At 43.4% G+C, this 21,737-nt stretch overlaps 1 protein-coding gene across 1 annotated transcript in view; it reads right to left on the bottom strand.

Moving 5' to 3' along the window:
- TGFA (transforming growth factor alpha) overlaps window positions 1-18,715 on the bottom strand; it is a 52,042-nt gene extending 33,327 nt beyond the window's left edge. Inside the window, exon 1 of the mRNA XM_069942937.1 lies at window positions 18,084-18,715. Coding sequence (XP_069799038.1) covers window positions 18,084-18,126 — 43 coding nt within the window. The 5' untranslated portion in view covers window positions 18,127-18,715. The remainder of the gene's footprint in view (window positions 1-18,083) is intronic.
- Between the last annotated feature and the right edge of the window lie 3,022 nt (window positions 18,716-21,737).

Consider the following 21,737-nt stretch of genomic DNA (forward strand, 5'->3'; position numbering starts at 1 on the left):
CATTAAACGGCAACAGCTTGATCTGAAGCCAAGAAATCTATTTGGATGTTTCCCCTTGAGGTGAAGAAAATTCCCAGTTAGCGGTTTAATCCCATTTTCAGCTGGATTTAACCCTTTAACCCCTTCACAGCTGGCTGCAATTGGATTTTATGCAAATTTCATGGCAGAGCGTGTTTTCTAAATTCCTGTATGGAAACAAGGTTAATTTGTAATGGAATAATTCCTATGGTTCTTGTTATACGCTTGTCATATAGTGTCATAGAGGGGCAAGTGGACAACAACTTGGTATGGGACAGATTGTCATCTGTAAATGGCTGATAATGGACACTATAAGCATTAACCTGTCTCCTCTGGTCCAGGCAACTAATTATAACGCAAAACCTCTGTCACTTGCTGGTAATCATCTTTGTCACACTAATTTGATATTGGTAAAATTCTAATGTTGTAAGTCAAAAGCACTCTAAGCATTATGCATTAACACACTGACCATAGGTATGGACTCACACTTCAGGACTTAAAGGTATAGTCCCAACTCTAAAAGGTATCACTGTCCACAGATAAGAAATGACAAGAAGTGGGAGCTGATCATGAGAATAAAGGAAAATTGGCCGCCAAATGCAGAGCACATGCATGGTCAGCGCTTCATTCATTCTCTATAGGACCTTCCAATATTGCCACTTCCACATGAGCACATGCACTGCTAGGATCGCGGCACGCATTGTGTGAATGAGGCCTTAGTGTTTACGTGTACAAAGGAATAGAGAGATACAGCTCCTAGCCAAACGAGCATTCCACCTTCAGTTTTTCGAGCCCTATTTTGGTCATCACTTTGGTCAATATTTTTACCAAAACCAGAAAAGGAACCAACACTAGGCTTACAATTCAGACCTATAGTTCATAATTAATCTTTATTTTAGGACTATTGCTTTGAGCCTATTCCATAACCTAACGCCGTCTTCTTATCCGCTTTTCAAACTTCTATTCACAGGCTATAGAAATGCACAGCGGACATAGAGTTTGTCTAGAAAACCTTCCTAAAGCGATGCCAATGTTTTCCTTAAAACGCCACCGTGGACCTTAATGTGTTCTTTTTTTATTTAGGTAAAACTAACTGGGTGCAGCGATCCTTTTTCTTCAGCAGTCTCCTTCAGCTAATTACATTGCCGCCATTAGCCAAGCTAAACAGGAGGAGGAGAAAGGTCCTGATTTACTTGTGTTGTGTGTAACTGCTGGAGACGTCGCTCGGGGCTTCTGGTCCGGGCCTTTGAAGTGGTTGGGCCCGGCTTATGCCAAGTTGCTAAGCAATGCATCTTCCTGAAGGGTAAGCTTTGAGTGCAAACTCTATGCAGTAAGCCGTGCACAGTTTACGAAGAAGTGCTATTATTTAACTCCTTAATAGGGAAGGAGCCATCTTTTTTTAGTTATATAGTGATGAGTTAGCAGCTTTAAAGGTTAATGTTAAGTCATTACTTGACTGTTAAATGTAAGGTCACTTTTACAGCTGAGATTCTCAGAAGTATCCCATTCATTTACATAGCGGATAAACTCGTTTTTAAAGACGAGCTTAAAACCGTGCGTATTACATAAGTTGCATTATGTTCTCACACTAAATAAGAGGGCTTAACTCAACCCTTTCTTGTGAGAGTCCACAATCTCCTTCCAATAATTGAATGTAGGGTTGGGCTATCCCACCAAAATAGCAGGGGATCCTTGGTTGGGTCTAGTCCCAGATGTAATGCGCTCCAAAGGTACAGCAGATAACAATCCCATTTGGAGCTGACTTTGGTGTCAGTTACCATAAGGCTAAGTTCACACTACATATAATTTAATTAAACAACAGCCGTAGTTGCAGGTTTGCAACCACGGCTGTCATTTAATGAAATTGCTGCTTGCTTTAATTGCTATGGAATCCAGGACGGAGAGTATATACAGTGTATATACTCTGGCCGGGATTCCAGTCAGTTTTGTGCGGCCGCTATTCATTGAATAGCAGCCGCACAAGACTTACAGAGCAGATAATGTAAAGTGCGGCTCTGGCCACACTTTATATTGTCGGCTATGGTGATTTGGAATGCGGGCACACCCAAATGCACCCGCATTCCAAATCAAAAGAAATGAAGTTCATCTGACACCGGCCATTCTGTGATACGGGCGTGTCACAGAACGGCTGGTGTCATACACTGTGTGAACTCGGCCTAAAGGTATAATTCTTAAGGTGTCTGACAGTTATCTTCCATATCCTCCCAATATACATGAATGTTTGATATGGCCAAACTTTTATGTGTTCTCAGTGGAGTATTGGGAGGCCCCATACATCTTGTACTATTGACCGAACCCAGGTTTTCCCTGCTTTAGTGTAAAGTCTTGGGGGAGATTTATCAAACATGGAGTAAAGTGAAACTGGCTCAGTTGCCCCTAGCAACCAATCAGATTCCACTTTTCGTTCCTTATAGACTCTAAGGAAAATGATAGGCGGAATCTGAGCCAGTTTCACTTTACACCATGTCTGATAAATCTCCCCCTATGAGTGCCTTTATAGATTGATCTTATCAATTATACGTCTGCAATGATAAAAACAGAAAAGTACACATGTATTTTTTCTCTGTAAGGAACCACAGTCTGACCCTGCATGACCCCTTAGTAAAGAGATCTATGCTTTATATAATTATATTGTTTTTACATAAACTAATAACCAAGGACTCAGTTATAATTATAATACTCTAATTGTTCGCTTTAGAATCAGTAGCCTTATAATAATACAGATGTTGGACTGGATAAATTCTAATTACAAGCTGTAGATGTATAGTGGCAGGGTCATGTGACCAGGAGTAGGCCCAGTAATTCTGCTGCCTAAGGTCAGTTTCGTGCGGCTATCACAGCTAAACCACAAGATATTGGTAAACTTTCAATATAATACGTTACCCCCCTCCTATTTTATATAAAACTTATATTGTCTGTGCACAATTTATTAAGTAAAAGAAGGAAATAATCCCATATAAGTGGTACTTTAAAGTAATATCAGTGTATAATTCTACACAGCAATGCAGTATGTACCTTAGAGGCGGGTCGGGAAGCAGTTAACTGGCTCCTCTGGGGAGGAGCCTAATCCTGATTGGTTCATGATTTTTCTATTAGGTGGGGAAAACCTGTACAGAGCTTCTTGAGAAGAACTGCTTAGCTAACAAATAAGGAGGTGGGAAATTGGGCCGAGGGTCCTTGAAAGAAAACTGAGCTGGTAACAGACACCAGACCCGATTGTTCTGGGTAGCAAAACTCAGCAGATGAATGATGAAGTTGGATGCAGCCCTAGGGAGCCCTGGAAAACATGGATACAACCTATGGCATTCCAAGTTGTGCTCATCTCTACTTCGTACCAAAATGGTGGGTGGGTCCAGGGACTGAGGCTGTGTTTTCTGTGTGCCACTGCTATATATTATAAACAGCATGCAGTGTATGATTCATTTTCTTGGACGCTTTTGCTAATCCATATGAATGGCTTAATCTGATTTATCATTTGGTGCCAGAGCCAAATGTCTAAATCTTGCTGGGTACCTAAACTCATGGTGGACAATGACCTAATGTATGGTTGCTGTTATATCGCTTCAGGTTTCACTATTTATGGATTCTCGCCCGCTGCTGCCCACACATCCCAGCTTAAGACGCTCCAAGGAGATCTTTCTTGGCAGTCTCAGAGATGTAATCACTGTTTTTATGAAGGAAAATCACCTGCAATTTTGGAAACCTGCTTAGTTCCCATCCTCTGATCTAGTTTACTCTGGACCCAATCCAGCCAATGTCACACACAAGTCTTCTCTAATATTACTTACAGGCGTTTTTCCCATTGAATTCCAGGCCATGCATTCAGAAGACGAGTGACAGCAAAACAGGCTTATAATTTGCGTGTATGAAATTCTGTCTAACAAGCTTGACAGATAACATTCCAGAGTCTCACATCAAATGCCTTCAAAGGTAGCAATTATTTGACAGGAATCACGTGTAGAATTATCAGATGTGCAACTTGAAGGAACAATAATATACAAAAAAAAAAAAAAAAGGAAAAAAATCTACATTACATTGCACCAACATGTTAGAAAATGACACAAATAAGCTATTTAATAACCATTGCCCCTTGTCAAGATGTAGTAGGTAAAACACTTTTAAGATTCTAATGGGATGGAGCTATACCTCTGCTGTAGCTACCTATTTAGGAGTCTTGCCCCTTGTCAGGACAGGCTGCTGGTTGGCTAAAGACATTCCTTAAGGTCTCCATATGCCTTGTACCTTCGTTGGCTGTACTTACTACTTGCAGCGGATCTGGCCATGAGTATAAGGTGTACATGGGCTCTTCTGACCGTCCACCAATAGATGATGTCGGTGGAGATAGGGATCCGGCGTAATGGAGCGCCAGGCTATGACTTACCCCGGCCATATTGAACAAAGGAACTTGTGTGTTGTTGTGTATGGGAAGGATGGAAGAGATAACTAACAGCCGGACGATCGATTGACCATAGGTTTTTTAAGGTATATGGCCACCTTTATGTACAGCTCAGGGGGGACTGACTCTCAATAAGTAGTGTATTGACTATAGATAGCACTACACGGCCAGACTTCTTGCAGTAATGTGGACTATTACATGGCTTGATATTATGTGGGCAGGGCAGTACTAATGATTGCTGGATCGTTTGTGTTGCCCTTTATTTCCACAGGTCCCACATTCCCTATTACATGAAGAGATGTGCGGCCAACAGTGGTTTGTAAACCTTGACATGAGATTAACTGACAAATGAGTGTTTCTTTCTTCTATGCCCCGACAAATCCTTTATACAATCCTTCAACAAATCCTTCATACAAACAGATCTTTGGGTCCTCTGGTGGGCCAGTCTGATAGTAAAATAAGTAGTAAGTTCGGGGTCTTATTATGTTTAAATGTGGTTAGGCCGGATACACACTTGCCATGACCCACCGCTGCTGTCATTCTGATGATGCCACAATCCAACTGCTCAGCAATTCATTGATCCCAGTCTCAAAAATAGAGCATGGTCACTTTACCCAGTTATGCCTAGGGTGGGTCTGTGACTGGCAGAGAGGCCACTTCCTTTTGTCAAGAGGTCACCAGACATGGTGAGCAATGAGGACAGGGAGCAGCAACAGTTGGGAATATTTTTTTTCCAAGTCTGCCCACATTTAGAGTTTCTGGAAACCCCTTTAAATCATAATCTGGCAGAGCCAGTTATCCAGTGGGTGCAAGGGAGTCTTACCTTTGAGCACTCTGAACACATACTATTGCATGAGCATGAGTATATGTTCAGTAATTGGGGTCATCCCGGATGAACTTTATTTATATTGAGATGTAATGCTGACGCATCTATGTGCGCCTGCATCCCAATTGACCATAGCACACAATGGAAAGTGCGGCCAGAGCTGCAATTTCCATTGTGTGAACTGACAGTTCTGTGTGGCCACTATTCAGTGAATAGCAGCCGCACAAAACTGACATGTCAGTTTTTGCTGTGGCCGCTAGAAATCCCGGCCGGAGTGTATACTATGTGTATACACTATTAATCACGGGCATTGTTTTAAATCGGCAACAACGGCCGTGATTAATAGAAAATATTCGTTGTGTGAACTTATCCTAAGGCTATGTTCACACTACGTAAAACAACAATGGCCGTACTTTGCACATGTATGCACATTGCCCCTTTCTATGGGATCCCGGCCGGAGCGTATACACATCGTATACGGTCTGGCCGGGATCCCATGCAGGGCCAAAAGAACTGACATGTCAGTTCACACAATGAAGCGAGTGGCTCCGGCCGCTTGCTTCATTGTGTGCTATGAGAGTTCTGATGCAAGCGCGCGCTGATGCGCCCGCATCAGAACACTGAGGCCGGAAAGATCATCCGGCCCGTACTACAGTATCTGCCGGGATGATCTTTGCAGAAACCGGCTGGGTCACGGAACGGCTGGTCTCTTACAGCATGTGAACATAGCCTAAAGCTGTAAATTGGTGAATTTACTTCGGCTAATGTACTGCAATCTTTAAAACATCCACTTACTAAGGCTGCATTCACATGTCCCATAAAATTGTCCGTGATCCGCAACCACGGACAATTTTAGGAACCATTCAAGTGAATGCAGCCATTCACACGATCCGTGCCGTGATCCGCACCGCGAAAAAATAGAACATGTCCTAGTGCGGATCGTGGCACGGGTTCCCCCACTCCCGCGCTGCCCGGCAGCAGAGATGACAGGAGCGCAGAAGACAACTACTCGCCTATTCCCCTGTGCCGTTGAACCTGAGAGTTGACCGACATGGGGGGAGTAGGGGGTGGCTGTCTTCTGCGCTCCTGTCATCTCTGCTGCCGGGCGGCTGCACTTTGGGGGACCCATGCCACGATCCCCCTCCTGTCATTGCGGCACAGATCGTTAGTATGAGGCCTGAAAGGTGTATGAACTAAATATACCCCAGACTGCAAGAAAAGGGACAAGATGGTAACTACACCAACACAAAGGTAAATTTCACGCTCTCTATAAATACCATGCATTGACTATAAAGTAACACCAGTGTGTCTCTGCCTGGCCGGTCTGACCTTTGAGTACTTGTTATGCTCAGTACTAAACAGGTTACTTTGTATAGCAGCTCTGATGTCACCGCCATGAGATGAGTGCTGTAAGGTGTGGAACCTGGACATGGATCTGCAGACAGTCCACTCCCACTAGTGACTCAAGCCAGTTCCACCTCCCTCTGCTCTCATTCCCAAAGAGGGGAGTTGTCACTAAACATTGTCTCCCTGACCACCTCCCAGCCACGTGCTTCCCGGACTGAGAAACCTGTGAGAAGCTGCCTTTTTGCTATTACAGGAATGCAGAAGTATAGGTGAGACATTCTCATCCAGCTCAGCAGGAGGAATCAGCTCACAGCCTGTAATTGCTGCAATGGGACGTGTAATGTGTATGTAGCAAGAGGCGAACAAAGGAAAGCTGAAAGAGGAGATCATCCGCCGCAAAAATAACAAAAAGGATCTTACTAGTAATTATAAATCATCATCTGTTCACCCAACTTTCCTGGGAACAGACTAAATAGCAGAAATAAAATGTTTCTTTCAACTTTGTTGTATGAAAACAGTTTCAGGGAACACCATAATTTAAAGGGGTATTCCAGAGGGGAAAAAAGTTCACTTACTTAAATCACCTCATAAATCATTACTTCTTAAAAAAAAAAAAAAAATCTCCAGTCCTCCAGTACTTATCAGCTGCTGTATGTCCTACATTAAGTGGTATATTCTTTCCAATCTGACACAGTGCTCTCTGCTGCCACCTCTTTCCATGACAGGAGCTGTCTAGAGTAGTAGCAAATCCACATAAAAAACCTCTCCTGATCACGGACAGAGGTGGTAGCAGACAGCACTGTGTCAGGTTATAAAGAATACACCACTTCCCATAGGGCATATGCAGATGATAAGAAGTCATTTACAAATCTATATAACTTTTTTACACCATTTGATTGGAAAAAATTGCTTGGAGTACCCCTTTAATGGAGCTTACCCCATAAACTTAGCCCTATGACACGGGACAATTAACGCATGGAAAATCGTTATATCGTTCAAATGTATACCATAATCTTTCCATGTGTATGTGCAGACAATGATCAAATGACTGACGAGAAGTCGTTCATGTGTTGATCACATAGAGTATAACAATAATAACCATCGATAACTTACGACTATCATTTCATGTACTATGGATAGTCGTTCACAAAAGTGCAAGTTTGCCATCGTCTATCGTTAATCTAAGAATATGAAAAATTGCTTTGTCTACTTAGACCCTTAAGGCTCTATTACACCAAGCGATTATCGGCCATATGCATCTGTTACGCCCGATAATCGCTTTGTGTAATAGAAGAAGACGATCAGCCGACATTGTCGTCATTTAATAGGCTGAAACGTTAATGATCAACCTGGCAACGATCTGCTGACATCGCCCTGTGTAATATGAGTGGCGGCAGCTGGCCGCCGCTGCCCCCTATGAGGCTTCTTCTCACTCACTGTCGGCGCATGTAAAAGCACCGGCAGCGGGCGGGGTAGCGAGAAGCAAGCAAGTGCTGACCTGATAGGTTGCCGCTCGCTTGCTCTCCACATCGGCCCGTGTAACAGAGGCTTTTGAATAATTAAGAGTACCGATCATAGTGAGATGTCTGAAGTCTGTATTGGTGTTGGTCCTGGTGCTAAGACCCCCACTGAGAGTGCACGGACAGAAGTGTTTGCAAACACTTATAGTGCCATCTCCGCATAGTGAGCGGTGTACAGTTACAATGAAAGTCAACAGGGACTTCTAGTTTTGCCAAAATTGCCAGAAATTACATTGACTTCCATTGTGTATATCACTTTTTGTAGCTGTGCAGAGCAGAGATGAATGGGGCAAAATGAATCCAGCTTTGCCCTTCTGCCCCTGGAAATAGATTTGGACCTGGGAGGCCGAGGACTGTATCCATCTTTTCCAAGCAACGTTAATCAATGGCCGAACGATTGGGTTTGGGTGAAATTACTCATTTTACCTTCGGGGGGTTCCTGCCCCCTCTCTGGACCCAGAACGTCCTATGTAGGTTATAATAACCTGGCAAAGCATTAAACTTAAAGAGAATATTATAAACTCTATCTCATATGTCTCCCTTCCACTCACCCAAATCTCAGCAACTCCATTGGTCCCCCTGAACTGACAAGCCATTGTCTATGAATACTTTCTAGACTGAGTAAGCTGCTGCCTCCACCATGTGTGACTAATGGGTGGACTGCAATATAATTTTACACAAAAATCTCTAAACCTTTTACAGGCCTACAGTAACACATTGTATTGGTATTCCAGTGGAGTCATACAAGTCCATTTAGATGTGTATACACCGTAATATACATTTTTATGTTCTCCAGTCACCTGAGCACAATAAGCATACCGATACTATTACCTCTCTAAACCTTGGGAGGCACTCTGCCTTACTTGGATATTAGCTGACGCTCCACACATTACAGGCGCTTTCACATTTTACAGGGCCCGTCCCATAAAACCTTAACTTCTGCCTGCACACGTCACTCATTTTATCCACGCTTAAAAAGGAAGATTCTTTTATGAACCGTATGGCGGTAAACCTGTTTGCAACCTATTAATAGTGCTGAGATAGATGTGCAGGAGAACTTCCATCCTGACAACTTTCCATCTAAGGCCTAGTTCACACAATGTAAAGATAAAGGGCAAAATACATCCGTATTTTCATAAATACGGCCTGAAATTAAGAACATTATTTCAGTCCGTATTTATCCAAATGCGGATGTATTTTGCCCTTATTTTTACGTTTGTGTGAACTAGGCCTAAAGCTGGCTATACATATGATGTCCGCACACCCTACTCAATCAACCTGGCCCATCTTATTGTATCCCCACTAGATGTTTTGTTGGCTTCTTATTAGGAATAGGGTCTGCGGCTAACAAAAGGGGGTTCTCTGTCCAGGAGGCCTAAACTGGAGGATCTCTCCTGTTCTGTACTATATAGACGGCCTAGAAAGACACTGTGTTATCCTTAAAGGGGTTATCCAGCGCTACAAAAACATGGCCACTTTCTTCCAGAAACAGCCCCACTCTTGTCTCCAGCTTGGTTGGGGTTTTGCTGCTCAGTTCCATTGAAGTAAATGGAACTTAATTGCAAACCACACCTGAACTAGAGACTAGAGTCGTGTTGTCTCTGGAAGAAAGTGGCCATGTTTTTGTAGCACTGGATAACCCCTTTAAAGGAGAATTCCAGTGATAACGTTGAAAATCACAGCGGGCACCAGGTGGTGGGAACATGACAATACTTACCCATCCCCATGCCCCCCTGCATCACTGCTCACGGTCCTCCAATAGTCTCCTGTATCTCCTTGTGACATTACGACTCAGCTCAGCCATACAGTGACTGGGACGGGACACCTCTTCAGTCACTGACTAGCTGAGTAGGTAGTCCCTGCTGGGTCATGAGGACAAAGGAAGAGATTCAGGAGACAGAAGGCTTACAGTAAATGGTGGGGATGGTAAGTATGCTTTGATTGTTATGCTTCCACCACCCTATGTCCTATGGTTTTTTACATTATGCCCAGTGTACCACTTTAATTCCTCCTGTTGTGGCATTGCAGAAAAAATGAACACATACTGCCAGGTTTTCTCATAGAAAACAGCTGACTGCTAAGGTTCCCACAGGGGAAAAATTTGTGATCAATTTGTCATTGTACCCTTTAAGAAAATAAGTGCCAAAGCTGGAGAACTCCTTTGAGGATGTTAATTCCTTGTCACACGTTTTATGACTTCAGCGATCAGTGGGAATCCCAAAATCTAGACCCCATAGATCATAGCTCTTTCCACGTCCGTAGTTTGGTGGAATGGCCAGTACACATTCAGGTATTGATAATGATAGGTCTGTTATATACAAAGATTATTTAGTATCGTCAATTATATGTAAATTACTTAGAATACAACTTCCAGGAACCTTTTATTGCTTGGCACCTCATGAGAACAATGACACACAAAGAGAACACTATAATGCGATGGCCGGGTATCATTACGACATTGCCCATTGTATGGTTTTCAATAGTTTATTCCTCCAGCACAGTACATATGAATACATTAAAAGAGTCAGGAAAGTAAAGTGATACTGAGCAATTGACAAAACATGGAAGTATCCCTGGACATCAAGGGTTGATGGCAACTGCTGTAAACCTAGTGACTAAGCAATGATGTGTGGGTAGTGAAGGTATTCATACACGTACATACACGCACACAATCCAGCATCATGTACAGAATACAACTATTCATCATGTCCGGATATGAGAAAATATCCGCTAGTAAAGAGCAGGGTTATCCTGAACATATAGTTCAAGGGGTTTTCCCAAGAAAAAAACATACCACCTCTATAGATGAACATAATTTTTTTCTTTTCTTGCGTACAACCAGAAGATGTGCCATATGTACTAGAAGGAGGGCGCCTCTTAATAAATTTGAGTTTGTGTGTATTTTTTACTGCACTCCATTGCTTAGCACAGTGTTGTACAATATACTTTCCTTTATAAGGAAAAATATGCTGATGCCTACTGGCCCAAAGTATACCATAAGGGCACTCTTGTGGGGTCCATGGGCACCCTTACCATGCACACAGGGACCTTAGCACACGCACCAATGGTGTTTACCAAATAAGATGTGCACTGAGCCTGATTCTGTATATCACTGTACCAGACCTGTTCATTTCCCCTTCCAAAGGAAAGCATTATGGAGCAGTGGGACCAGGAGCGTGCGATTGGACATGCGTCAGGTGACCTCCAGCGTGCTTCTGGATGTGTGGTAGGACGTGGGGGCTATGGACCAGTATGCCTGCTATGCCAGCTGTGAAGGTCCATAGGGGGATTAGGCAAGTCCTGGGTGGCGGCGGGTGGCCTTACTTTGGGGGGGGGGGGCTACTTAGTTTAGGGTGGGGATGCCCTATTTTCTGGGGGGTGCCTTACTTGGGCTAGTTGATAGGCTGGTTGGGGTGACTCATTTTAGGAGGATGTCTAATTTTCGGGGGAACATGGTAATAAGAAAAGATTCCCATCTTGCAGTGCTCCAACATGCGCAAACTGCTGGGTATCGCAGAACTGGAAGAAGAGACCCTGAAACGCGTTGGTCATTCTTGTTTCGTGTCCTGAACATGCTGATGTTATAATAAAATAGCCATTACCATTCTATCCATCAGTGCTGGACTTCCCTCACCTACACAATTGTTTGTTCTCTATTTACTGCAAATACAAGTAAAACCACCAGGAGACCACCCCATCTTATGTACTTTACATAGAAACAACAGTAAGAAATCATTGCTTTACATTATTCATTATTAGTGTTGAGGGAACACTAAAGCGCTTGAGCGCTCGCTACTTGAGTTGAGTATTCTTCAATGCTCGAGTGCTTGACTTGAGTAACAAATCCTATTAAATTCAATGGAAGACTTGAACACAGAATGGGTGTCTGGGCTATCTGAAAAGCTCAGAAAGTTACAGTCTGGAGGATAAGTGCACCCCCACTTAACCACCTGGGGGCCAGACTGTACTCTGTTGGGGGGGTTATACTTACCATCTTGGGCTCCGGTAGCATCTTCTATCTTCAGCACTTTCATCTGCATTCAGCCAATAAGTGGCTGAGACGAAAATTATTTTCCGCTCAGCCAATCAGCGGCTGCAGAGGTGCCCTGCCTTAGCCGCTGATTGGCTCACTGCTGATGAAGAAGAAGACGCCAAGAACGAAAGCATAATTTATCTCCCTGCCCCCACCCTCAATGGGTAAATTTATCTCCCTGCCCCCACCCCCAATGAGTACCCTGATGCTTGATAGAGCATGCTCGCTCAACACTAGTTATTATGTATCAATCCAGTGTTACAAAGATGCATTCACAATTTTATAGGCTTTAGAGCTGAAATCTCCCAAAATACCCTGCTGGCACAATGTCTGCACAGACCTTGATCTGATGACTTGCATTCTGCCATTGTATGATCTGAAGTAGAAATAACTACCTGCCCCAATGCATTGTCGGAGTATAGCTAAAAAGTGGGCGGTGGGGATGAGGAGGGGTATACATGAAGAACCTTGTTGAATGTTTCTAATGACAACATAAAAGTGAATGCAGCTCTGGAGCACATAACACAGACTGAAACTATTTAGGATAATTATACAGGCTGGTTTACACAGGTGGGTTGTAGGCATGTGTACACATCTGTATTATGGCCCTGCGTCCCGAGGGTCTGATGACCCTCACAGAGATATGTGGTCAGGCAGGGACTTGTGGCAGCAATCCTGATGTGGAAACGCCATGTTTAGGCATCTATATTCCATATGTTACATTAAGACTCCCAGGGTCCTATACAACGGAACGTACAGCATATAGCTTCTTAGGTGTCTCGATGAGGCATTTGGCTGTGTTACAAATTGCAACACCAATGCCACCTAGCCGCCATGTTCCTCTGGGCCCACAATGTGCCGCTTAGTGCAGTTATATGGGTCATGGCGTTGCTGTGACTGCAGCTGCAGTGTTATATCCGGAGTCCCATCTCTGCGGTTGTCTATTGGACTTAGTCCAAATCCCAGTGCACTTTATTAGCTACACGTGCTAAGTATCATCCTATAGACTGGTAATGTAGGATGGGAACTCTTACAAAGGTTAAACGCCTTACCTACAACAACCTATTGGTAGCTGCAGAAGGTCAGGGGTTAATTTTTTTTTTTTTTTGTCTCTCCAGGATGATTGCTGGTTTTAATATCATTGAATTAAAAAACAAACAAGAGAGAAGGAGCCGCACCTCTGGTGTCATCCTTTCTCTGAGTCATCGAGAGATGCCACCAAGGAAATACAAGTGATATGCTTCCTGGTGCCCAATGCCAGGAGGTTGGTACAGTCATCCGGAGCAAAGAGGGGCCCTACACCCAGCACCGGTCACCCCCATCTGGAGAGCTGCGGGTTGGGGGACACTGGTATAATGAAACTTTATGACAATATATTTGACTGTGTTCTTCTTTACTCATCTGGGAAGTACAAAAACCATCACTGAGATTACCATCATTTAGAGGAAATTATTGGATTTTCAGGTGGAGTTTTTATTATTCACTTAAGGAGAAAGCTCCAAGCCGGACAGTAAAATAAGCAGTCATTACTGAGATTACAAGAGCCATTATTGACAAGCAATCCGCAGCCTGTATTAAACTGAACCCTAAGCCTTTCCTATACAGATCCCTGCCACATAGTCAGTACTACTTACTTTAGTCTGGCAACTGGTCCTAGCAAGTGTCAGACATGTGTAATTTACTTCTAATAAAAATTTTGTTTTACAGTACTTATCAGCTGCTGTATGTCCTGCAGGAAGTGGTGTATTCTCTCCAGTGTGACTCAGTGCTCTCTGCTGCCACCTCTGTCAATGTTAGAAATTGTCCATAGCAGTAACAAATCCACATAGAAAACCTCTCCTGCTCTTCAGACTGTAAGGAATACCACTTACTGCAGGACATTCAGCAGTTGATAAGTACTGGAAGACTTAAGATTTTTTAAAAGAATATATTACAACTCTGGCACTTTCTGGCACCAGTTAATTTAAAAGATATTTTTGTGAACAACCCCTTTAATCCCTACTCATGTTATGTCATGTCATGTTATATTATCCATCATCTTATCATAATATTTTGTCATTTTCATAGGACGAAAGTTAAAGAGTACTTGTACTTACAAAAGAATTTTAAAAACCTGCCTGATTTTATTACATTAAACTTTCAGGGCGGTGGCGAGTTGATTTTTGGCCTCTCACTGCTGTTATTTGGCCCCTGAGGGCCCCCTCCGTGTTGCACAGCTATTTCCCATTCCCTCCATTTCAGGGGAACAGGACCTTTTAACCTTTCTTTTAATTCTCTGGTGAACCACAGGACAGCACTAGAGATGAGCGAACCTCGAGGATGCTCGAGTCCATCCGAACCCGAACTTTTGGCATTTGATTAGTGGTGGCTGCTGAAGTTGAATCAATGCTGTGGAAAACATGGATATAGTCATTGGCTGTATCCATGTTTTCCAGACAACCTTAGAGCTTTATCCAACTTCAGCAGCCACCACTAATCAAGTGCCGAACATTCGGGTTCGGATGGACTCGAAGCCGAATCCGGTTCGCTCATCTCTAGACAGCACCTATTCCTCTCTATATGCCATGCTGGAGAAGGTGCTCTCGACTGAATAGTCTGGCTCTGTTCTGGGGTAAAGATTTGCACAGTACAGTACTTGGGGAGAAAACAGTATTGATGACTTAAATTTGCAAAGTGTTATGTGAGCAGAAAGGAAAACACTTACAGGATCACAGCAAGGCAGAGGTAACATTATAAAAGCAGCCCTGGTCTAAGAACTGCTACTGGTGTTAATAATGTAAAGATGAGGTAAATGGGTGGAGGCAAATTCAGGAGGCAGCACTGTGTACATAGTAAGAGCACATCAGCATGTGTTGCAAAGAACAACTTCTCAAAACATTATGGGTAGTCAGAGATGAGCGCAGCCTTGATTTAAATTTTTTGGGATGATACGAATCCTTAGGGGGAGGATACATGTACATAGTCCTGACTTTCTTCTCTGCTTAGCACTAGCTAAGCCACACCCCATTTCCTGTGCTCAGTCCTGGTCCTTCTGCTGCTAGAGGTGGAATTTCCCTATGAACAGGCAGTGGAGAGCAGTATGCAGGGAAGAGGGAAACCTACTAGCTAAGACCTTAGCGGTTTATTTTAGGGTACCAAACGGAGGGAACTTGTTTAAAATGACATTGACCAATCGTTGGCCTTACAAGTCAGGTATTATTTTGCCCATTCCAGCCTATGGTTAATTTTTCCTACTGGTCCCAAAATACCTTTAGCCTGTAGCAACCAATCATAACCTCGCTATATGTGTGTGTATATATATATATATGTATAATATATATATATATATATATATATATATATATATATATATATATACACACACACATATATGTAGCAGAGGAGAATGTGACAAGTAGATTCACCTCTGATATATATATACATGGGGAGTTAGGGGGAGTTGTTTTTCAATTGTTAACTGAGAAATTCTGTAAAACTTGCTCAGAAATGTCATCAATGTGAACTATGTTGGGATGTTTTTCACTCGGAGCAGAGTTTCTACATCTACCTGTAATTTCCTGTTGATCTATTACAGAAATGTCAGTCCAGAGGCAAAAGTAGCAATGAGTCAGCGGGGAACCCCTGGGATACAGAATTCATGGCGGGGGCCAGGTATTTGTCATGTAGTTGATAGATAACTAGCCCTGAAGGAATAGAAGGCCGGACAGATGTAGGTTTATCACGTGCAAGGACAGGGATCAAAGGACTGTGACGGCAGGGTGGTGTGTATAGTCAGGGATAGGGACAACATGTCAGCCCTCCCCTATATTATCATTCTAGTGTCAGGTATTTACCTAAGGGTTTGGATAAAGAGTCCATAAGTAAAAATACAGATCTGACAAGTCTGAATTTACTGTTGTGTGATATTGTTGTTGCCTATGCCATAGGCTGTATCCCAGTTTTCCAGGCGTTCCTTACGGTGTATCCACCCGTCGGCAGACAGCGGGAGTCAGATGCCGAGATTTCTGGTTCGTACGAACCAGAAATCCGGCAGGTTCACTCATCGCTAGCGGAAATCCAATGTATCCCCCACTGAAAGAAAATGCACGCCTTTCTGAGCTGAGTGTGCATGATAGCAGGGGGTGGGTCGAGTGGAAATGGGAAAGTTGGCCAAAAGTTATAGATCATTGGTGATCCAGTACTGAGATATTACTAACATACATTATAGAAGAGGCCAGTCTATGGATGACCATCAAAAAAAACCCCAAAGGCTGCTAACTCCTCCTGATCTCCATAAGAGATCGGTGGTGGGACCAGAAAATCTACCCCCACTGATCAACTAGATATCCACTATTCTTTTCTGTACAGATCAGGTAGGCAGCCTATTGTTAATAATCTTATCAGAAAAAGGAAATTTGAGGCCAGCCCTATACAATGCAGCTTTTTGACGTCATGGGGTCATTGGGTAGCATGCTGAGTCAGGCCAGAAGGTACAGTGAAAGACCCTGCCATTATGTAACCAGGGCCTACTGGGATGGATCAGACCTTTGGGGTGGTGAAGACTTTATGAAAGGGGCAGAGGGACAAAATATATCTTACCAAAGGTGTCGGGGAAAACAAATCCCACTTCTATGACCAACTATTCCATCTTATGCATGGAAACTATTACTATTATATTTATATGTGACTGTTCTTACAGAGATGGATAAGGACAGAAACAAGTTTGTTATTCTATGTTATACAAGACTAATGACTCCATATATAAGTGATGACATCACTGCCTACCCAGTCTAACATTGCTTGAAGGATTATCATAGTATAAACCTTACTCACGTTGTTTAATCCTTCAGTAATTCAATCATTTACCTAATGTTTGAGGCGACAAGACCCCACAATTCACCAGGCTCTTGTACTCATGTCCACAATTGTAGATTGTCTACAATAATCAAACAATGTATCCAACCCTACAATGTGTGGTACACACTTATTGTATAGCTCAATAATATGGGTATTCATCCCCAGTTACAGAATGTTGAGCCTGGGGGATGGAGAAGGATGGAGACCCCCACATTCTGAGTGTTGTCCATACTGATACCAACCATTGTTGGACAATGTAGATCAGTACATGATCCATTGTAGACTAGAGCTGGCAATGGAAGTGTGACCAAAGAGTAATGGGTGGAAATACAGATCCTGTTTGGTTACTTCATCGTAAGCCGGCCATAGTTCAGCAGAGATGAGCAATAAATAGCACTGGTACCATGGATAGCTATGTCTGTAGTGTCAGGGCGATGATCATATCCGGCTGAATGGGGATCTATCAGAAAACTTATGAGATAGGAGATGTTATAGCAGTCCTAGGGACCTATTGCACGGGATGATTGAACGATTTTAATTTCAATTGAACAATAATCTTTTTGTGTAATAGCAGACAACGGTTAAACGACCAATGAGAAATCGTTGGCCGCTTGATAGAATTCGGACCTATTTTTATTGTGGATCGTTTGCACATCGTTCGGTGTAATAAGAAGCCGTCTGGCCGATCGCAGTAGGATGACTGCAAGAACAATCATAAGTAACGATCATCATTCCGTGTAATTGGGCGGACGATTTTGGGTCATTTGCCATAGCGGTCTTTGGTCGTATATCGTTAATCGTCAAAAAATCGCTTCATGGAATAGGACAAGTGAGGACAATGTGAATTTTTTTTTTTAAAAAAACCCTCAATGTTGCATATAGCTGAACACCTGTAAAATAGATAGGGTCGCAGCTCTAACGAAAGCAGAAGGGATTGCACCCAGACCCTGATACCTTAGGGGTACCTCCCAGGCCACTGGCACATTGAAGATGGGGACCCTGTTACAGATTTTGCACTGGGACCCTTTAACTTCATGTTATACCTCATCAAGCAATACCCACAATAAGTTTTATGAAGTGACCTACCTAAGATAAGCAGCATGATGTACCCTGCAGATGACAGCAGCATTGTTCAGCTGTGGATCCCCAATCGCCAGCAGCCAGGAAATGACAGCCAAGTCCCACGCGGAGGTGCGGAGATAGTGACCCTTTAGGTGACACCGACAAGGCTCTCCTGAAAGTGACTGACTCACCTTCTTGCCAGGCACAGCCAATTCAGTCTACAAGAACACTGGCTGCTTCCTCCATTGGCCAGCCAGCCGAGAGCATTCGGAGACTGGAAACTCACAGGACATGAATAAATATTAACATCGTAGACAAATAAGGATCCTTGTGAGCGTTTGTTCTTTATAGTTATAGTAGTTACAATGTATTTTCAGGGTGTGGGACTTCCATCCTGGAAGCTCGGAGAATAGTCAGGTGTAGTATATCCAAGATATGAGCAGGAACAATCCCGGATCAGCCCCTGGAAGACTCTTTAAGTAATAGTAGCGAAAAAAAAAAAAGACACAGTGATGAGGATAGAAGTGAAGACAGCACTATCCCTTTAAGTATGCAGTTTAAGAAAGTGCCTGAGGCTTCTTGCTGTTTGTTTTGGGTTCTCCTTCTTGGTGGAGTTGTGTTGTATGGGGAGCAGGTCTACAGTATGTGTGTCCTCTCCCTGAGCTCAGAGCATTGAAGCCTCTTGTCAGAGCTCTCTGACTTCTCACTATGGGCCCTCCCCCTTCCCAGCTGAGGACTCTCCTCTCCGCTGCTGTCATACAGGCTTTCAAGTGGAAGAAATTTACAATCGCTTCTTCCTAAGTCAAAAAGCAAGAATCAGTGGTTTCTTTATTGAGTGACAACTAATAAAGTGATCATCAATTCCACTGGAGTTGTCACCCAGCTTTCCCAGACACCTGAGTGTTAATCTAGTAATTTAAAGCTACATTCTTTGCTATCATATGATATTCCTACACAGACAGGTCAGAAGTCTTGGAAAGCTGGGTGGCAACCCCTGTGCCATATTGGATGATATTAAACTTTTTCAGGAAGTATATAAAGCAGATGATATACATATACGCAGGAGTATGAATGGGGGGCATGTGTCCTGGTGCCATGGGGTGCAAACCAACCACGCCTTGATCAATGGCAGCGATGGTGTTGTTGCAAAATTACAAGTCCCATCATGACTGGACAACCAAAGATATGGCTTTGGCAGCCCAGGTATGTAGTTTTGCAGCAGCTGGGGGGCCATAGGCTCGCCCCCTCAGATCTAGGGAAAACAGACAGAGAAAAATGACTAAAATTGTCTAATTCTTAGGGCTTATTAACAAGTTCTGTGAAATGCGGAACCTACGGACAGGAACGCCCTGTAGTGGACTCTTTCCCTGCTCGGTATGATCTACCAATATGATGCCTGGAACCTTTGTGGCACTCTAATGAAGCAGCCTGTCACTACAGTACAGCGAAGATTCAAACACTTTCCCCGCTCCCGCCATCATATTGATAGATCATGCTGAGCAGGGAAAGAATCCACTACAGGGCTTTCCTGTCCAGTGGTTTCGCGTTTCACAGAACTTGGGAATAAACCCTTGGGGGGAGATTTATGAAAAGGTGTGAATATACACCTGGTGTAAACTGCCCTCAGAAACCAATCACAGCTCCTCTTATATTTTACCAGAGCTGAAAGCTGAGCTGTGATTGGTTGTTGTGGGCAGTGTACACCAGGGGGGAGATTTATCAAACATGGTGTAAAGTGAAACTGGCTCAGTTGCCCCTAGCAACCAATCAGATTCCACCTATTATTTTTCAAAGAGTCTGTGAGAAAAGAAAAGTGGAATCTGGTTGCTAGGGGCAACTCTACTTTACACCAGTTTAATAACTCTACCCCCTGGGTGTATATTTACACCCTTTCATAAATCTCCCCCTTAGACTGAAGGGGTTATTCAGTGAAATCTTTTGCTTTCAAATCAACTGGTTTTAGAAAGTTATATAGATTTGTAATTTACTTCTATTGAAAAGTCTCAAATCTTCCCATACTTATCAGCTGCTGTATGTCCCGCATGAAATGTTGTTTTCATTTCAGTCTGACACAGTGCTCTCTACTGCCACCTCTGTCCATGAAAGGAACTGTCCAGAGCAGGAGGGGTTTTCGATGGGAAGTTGCTGCTGTTCTGGACAGTTCTTGCCTCTGACAGAGATGGCAGCAGGGCGCACTGTGTCAGACTGGAAAGAATACAACCTTTCCTGCAGGACTTACAGCAGCTGATAAGTATATAGAACTTTCTGAGACCAAGATTTTCACTGGATAACCCCTTTAACACTGTGCAGGTGTAAATTGGAGAAAATTTGGAGAGGAGGGCAGCCACACCTCCACAATAAGCCCTGTCCACTTTAGCAGAGTGGCTCAGAACGGCCAATAGTTGCACTATTTTGTTTAATTATTTGTGGTCTATTTGGGGTTATTTGTGTCCAGACCCCCTTTCGATCATTAGGTAAAGACGATCTCTGTCTTGCTGCAGAAGAAGGCCGCAACAGACTTACAATAGAGGCCGTCTTCTGTCGTGAGACAGAAAAGGGAGTGAGCCTAGGAGGCAAACATTAAACTGTGCTTCTCCTGGCTCTAACGACTGCTGGGGGTCTAAACGTCCGGCCCCAAACCAATAAAAACGTTTCACATGGAAGTGTTTTCTTTTTTTTTTAAGTGACAGATATCCTTTAAAGGGGCTATCCAGGCTAAGAAAAACATGGCAGCTTTGTTTTGTTTTTTTAACAAATCTCTTTTTATTGGAACATGGCAGCTTTCTTCCAAAAAACAACACTACTCTGTAAACAGTGTTTTTTTGGTGTGGCTAAAGTGTCAAGGAGGTGGGGCCGAGTGCCAAAGCATCTCTCACCTTCTGGTTTCCCCTTCCTGCTCTGTTTCAATGATTTTCTAGGCTTGACCTCAAGCGCAGAACTCTTTAATATCAATCATGTAGGCTGGGAGGGGAAGTGCAATCCAGGAGGTGAGTGATGCTGTGGCACTTAAGCAGCTCGGTTGCACTTCCCTGGCCCATCAGATGTAGAGAAAAACAGGTTTTTATAAATAATACTTTGGCTATAGCCATTACACTAAATAGAAACCATCTAAAAGAGAAAATGTCTTTGTTGCCCATTGCAACCAGATATTTAAAGTGTATGTACCACTATTTGTGTATTATACCTTAATTTAAAGGGGTAGTGCGGCACTAAACAATTATTCACAAAATAACACACATTACAAGTTATACAACTCTCTAATGTATGTTATGTATGTGAATGGCCCCCTTCCCCGTGTTTCCCCCCACCCACGCTAGACCCGGAAGTATGGTGCATTATACTCACTGCATCTCGTGTTGACCCGCTTCCGCCATCTTGGGACAATGATGTAATCTTCGGGAGGCCGGCCAAACCGCTCCATCCGTCCCTTATGCCGGCCCCCCTCTGCCGCGTCATAACTGTGCTCAGCCGCGGCATAGGCGGGCCGGCATGAGGGATGGATGGAGGGGTTCAGCCGGCCTCCTGAAGACGACGCCATTGTCACAAGATGGTGGACGGGGGTCGACACGAGATGCAGTGAGTATAATGCACCACACTTCTGGGTCTAGTGTGGGTGGAGGGAACATGGGGAAGGGTCCATTCACATACATAACACAAGTTGTATAACTTTGTAATGTG

Source organism: Dendropsophus ebraccatus, chromosome 1 (assembly GCF_027789765.1).
Source record: "Dendropsophus ebraccatus isolate aDenEbr1 chromosome 1, aDenEbr1.pat, whole genome shotgun sequence".
Lineage (NCBI taxonomy): Eukaryota > Metazoa > Chordata > Amphibia > Anura > Hylidae > Dendropsophus > Dendropsophus ebraccatus.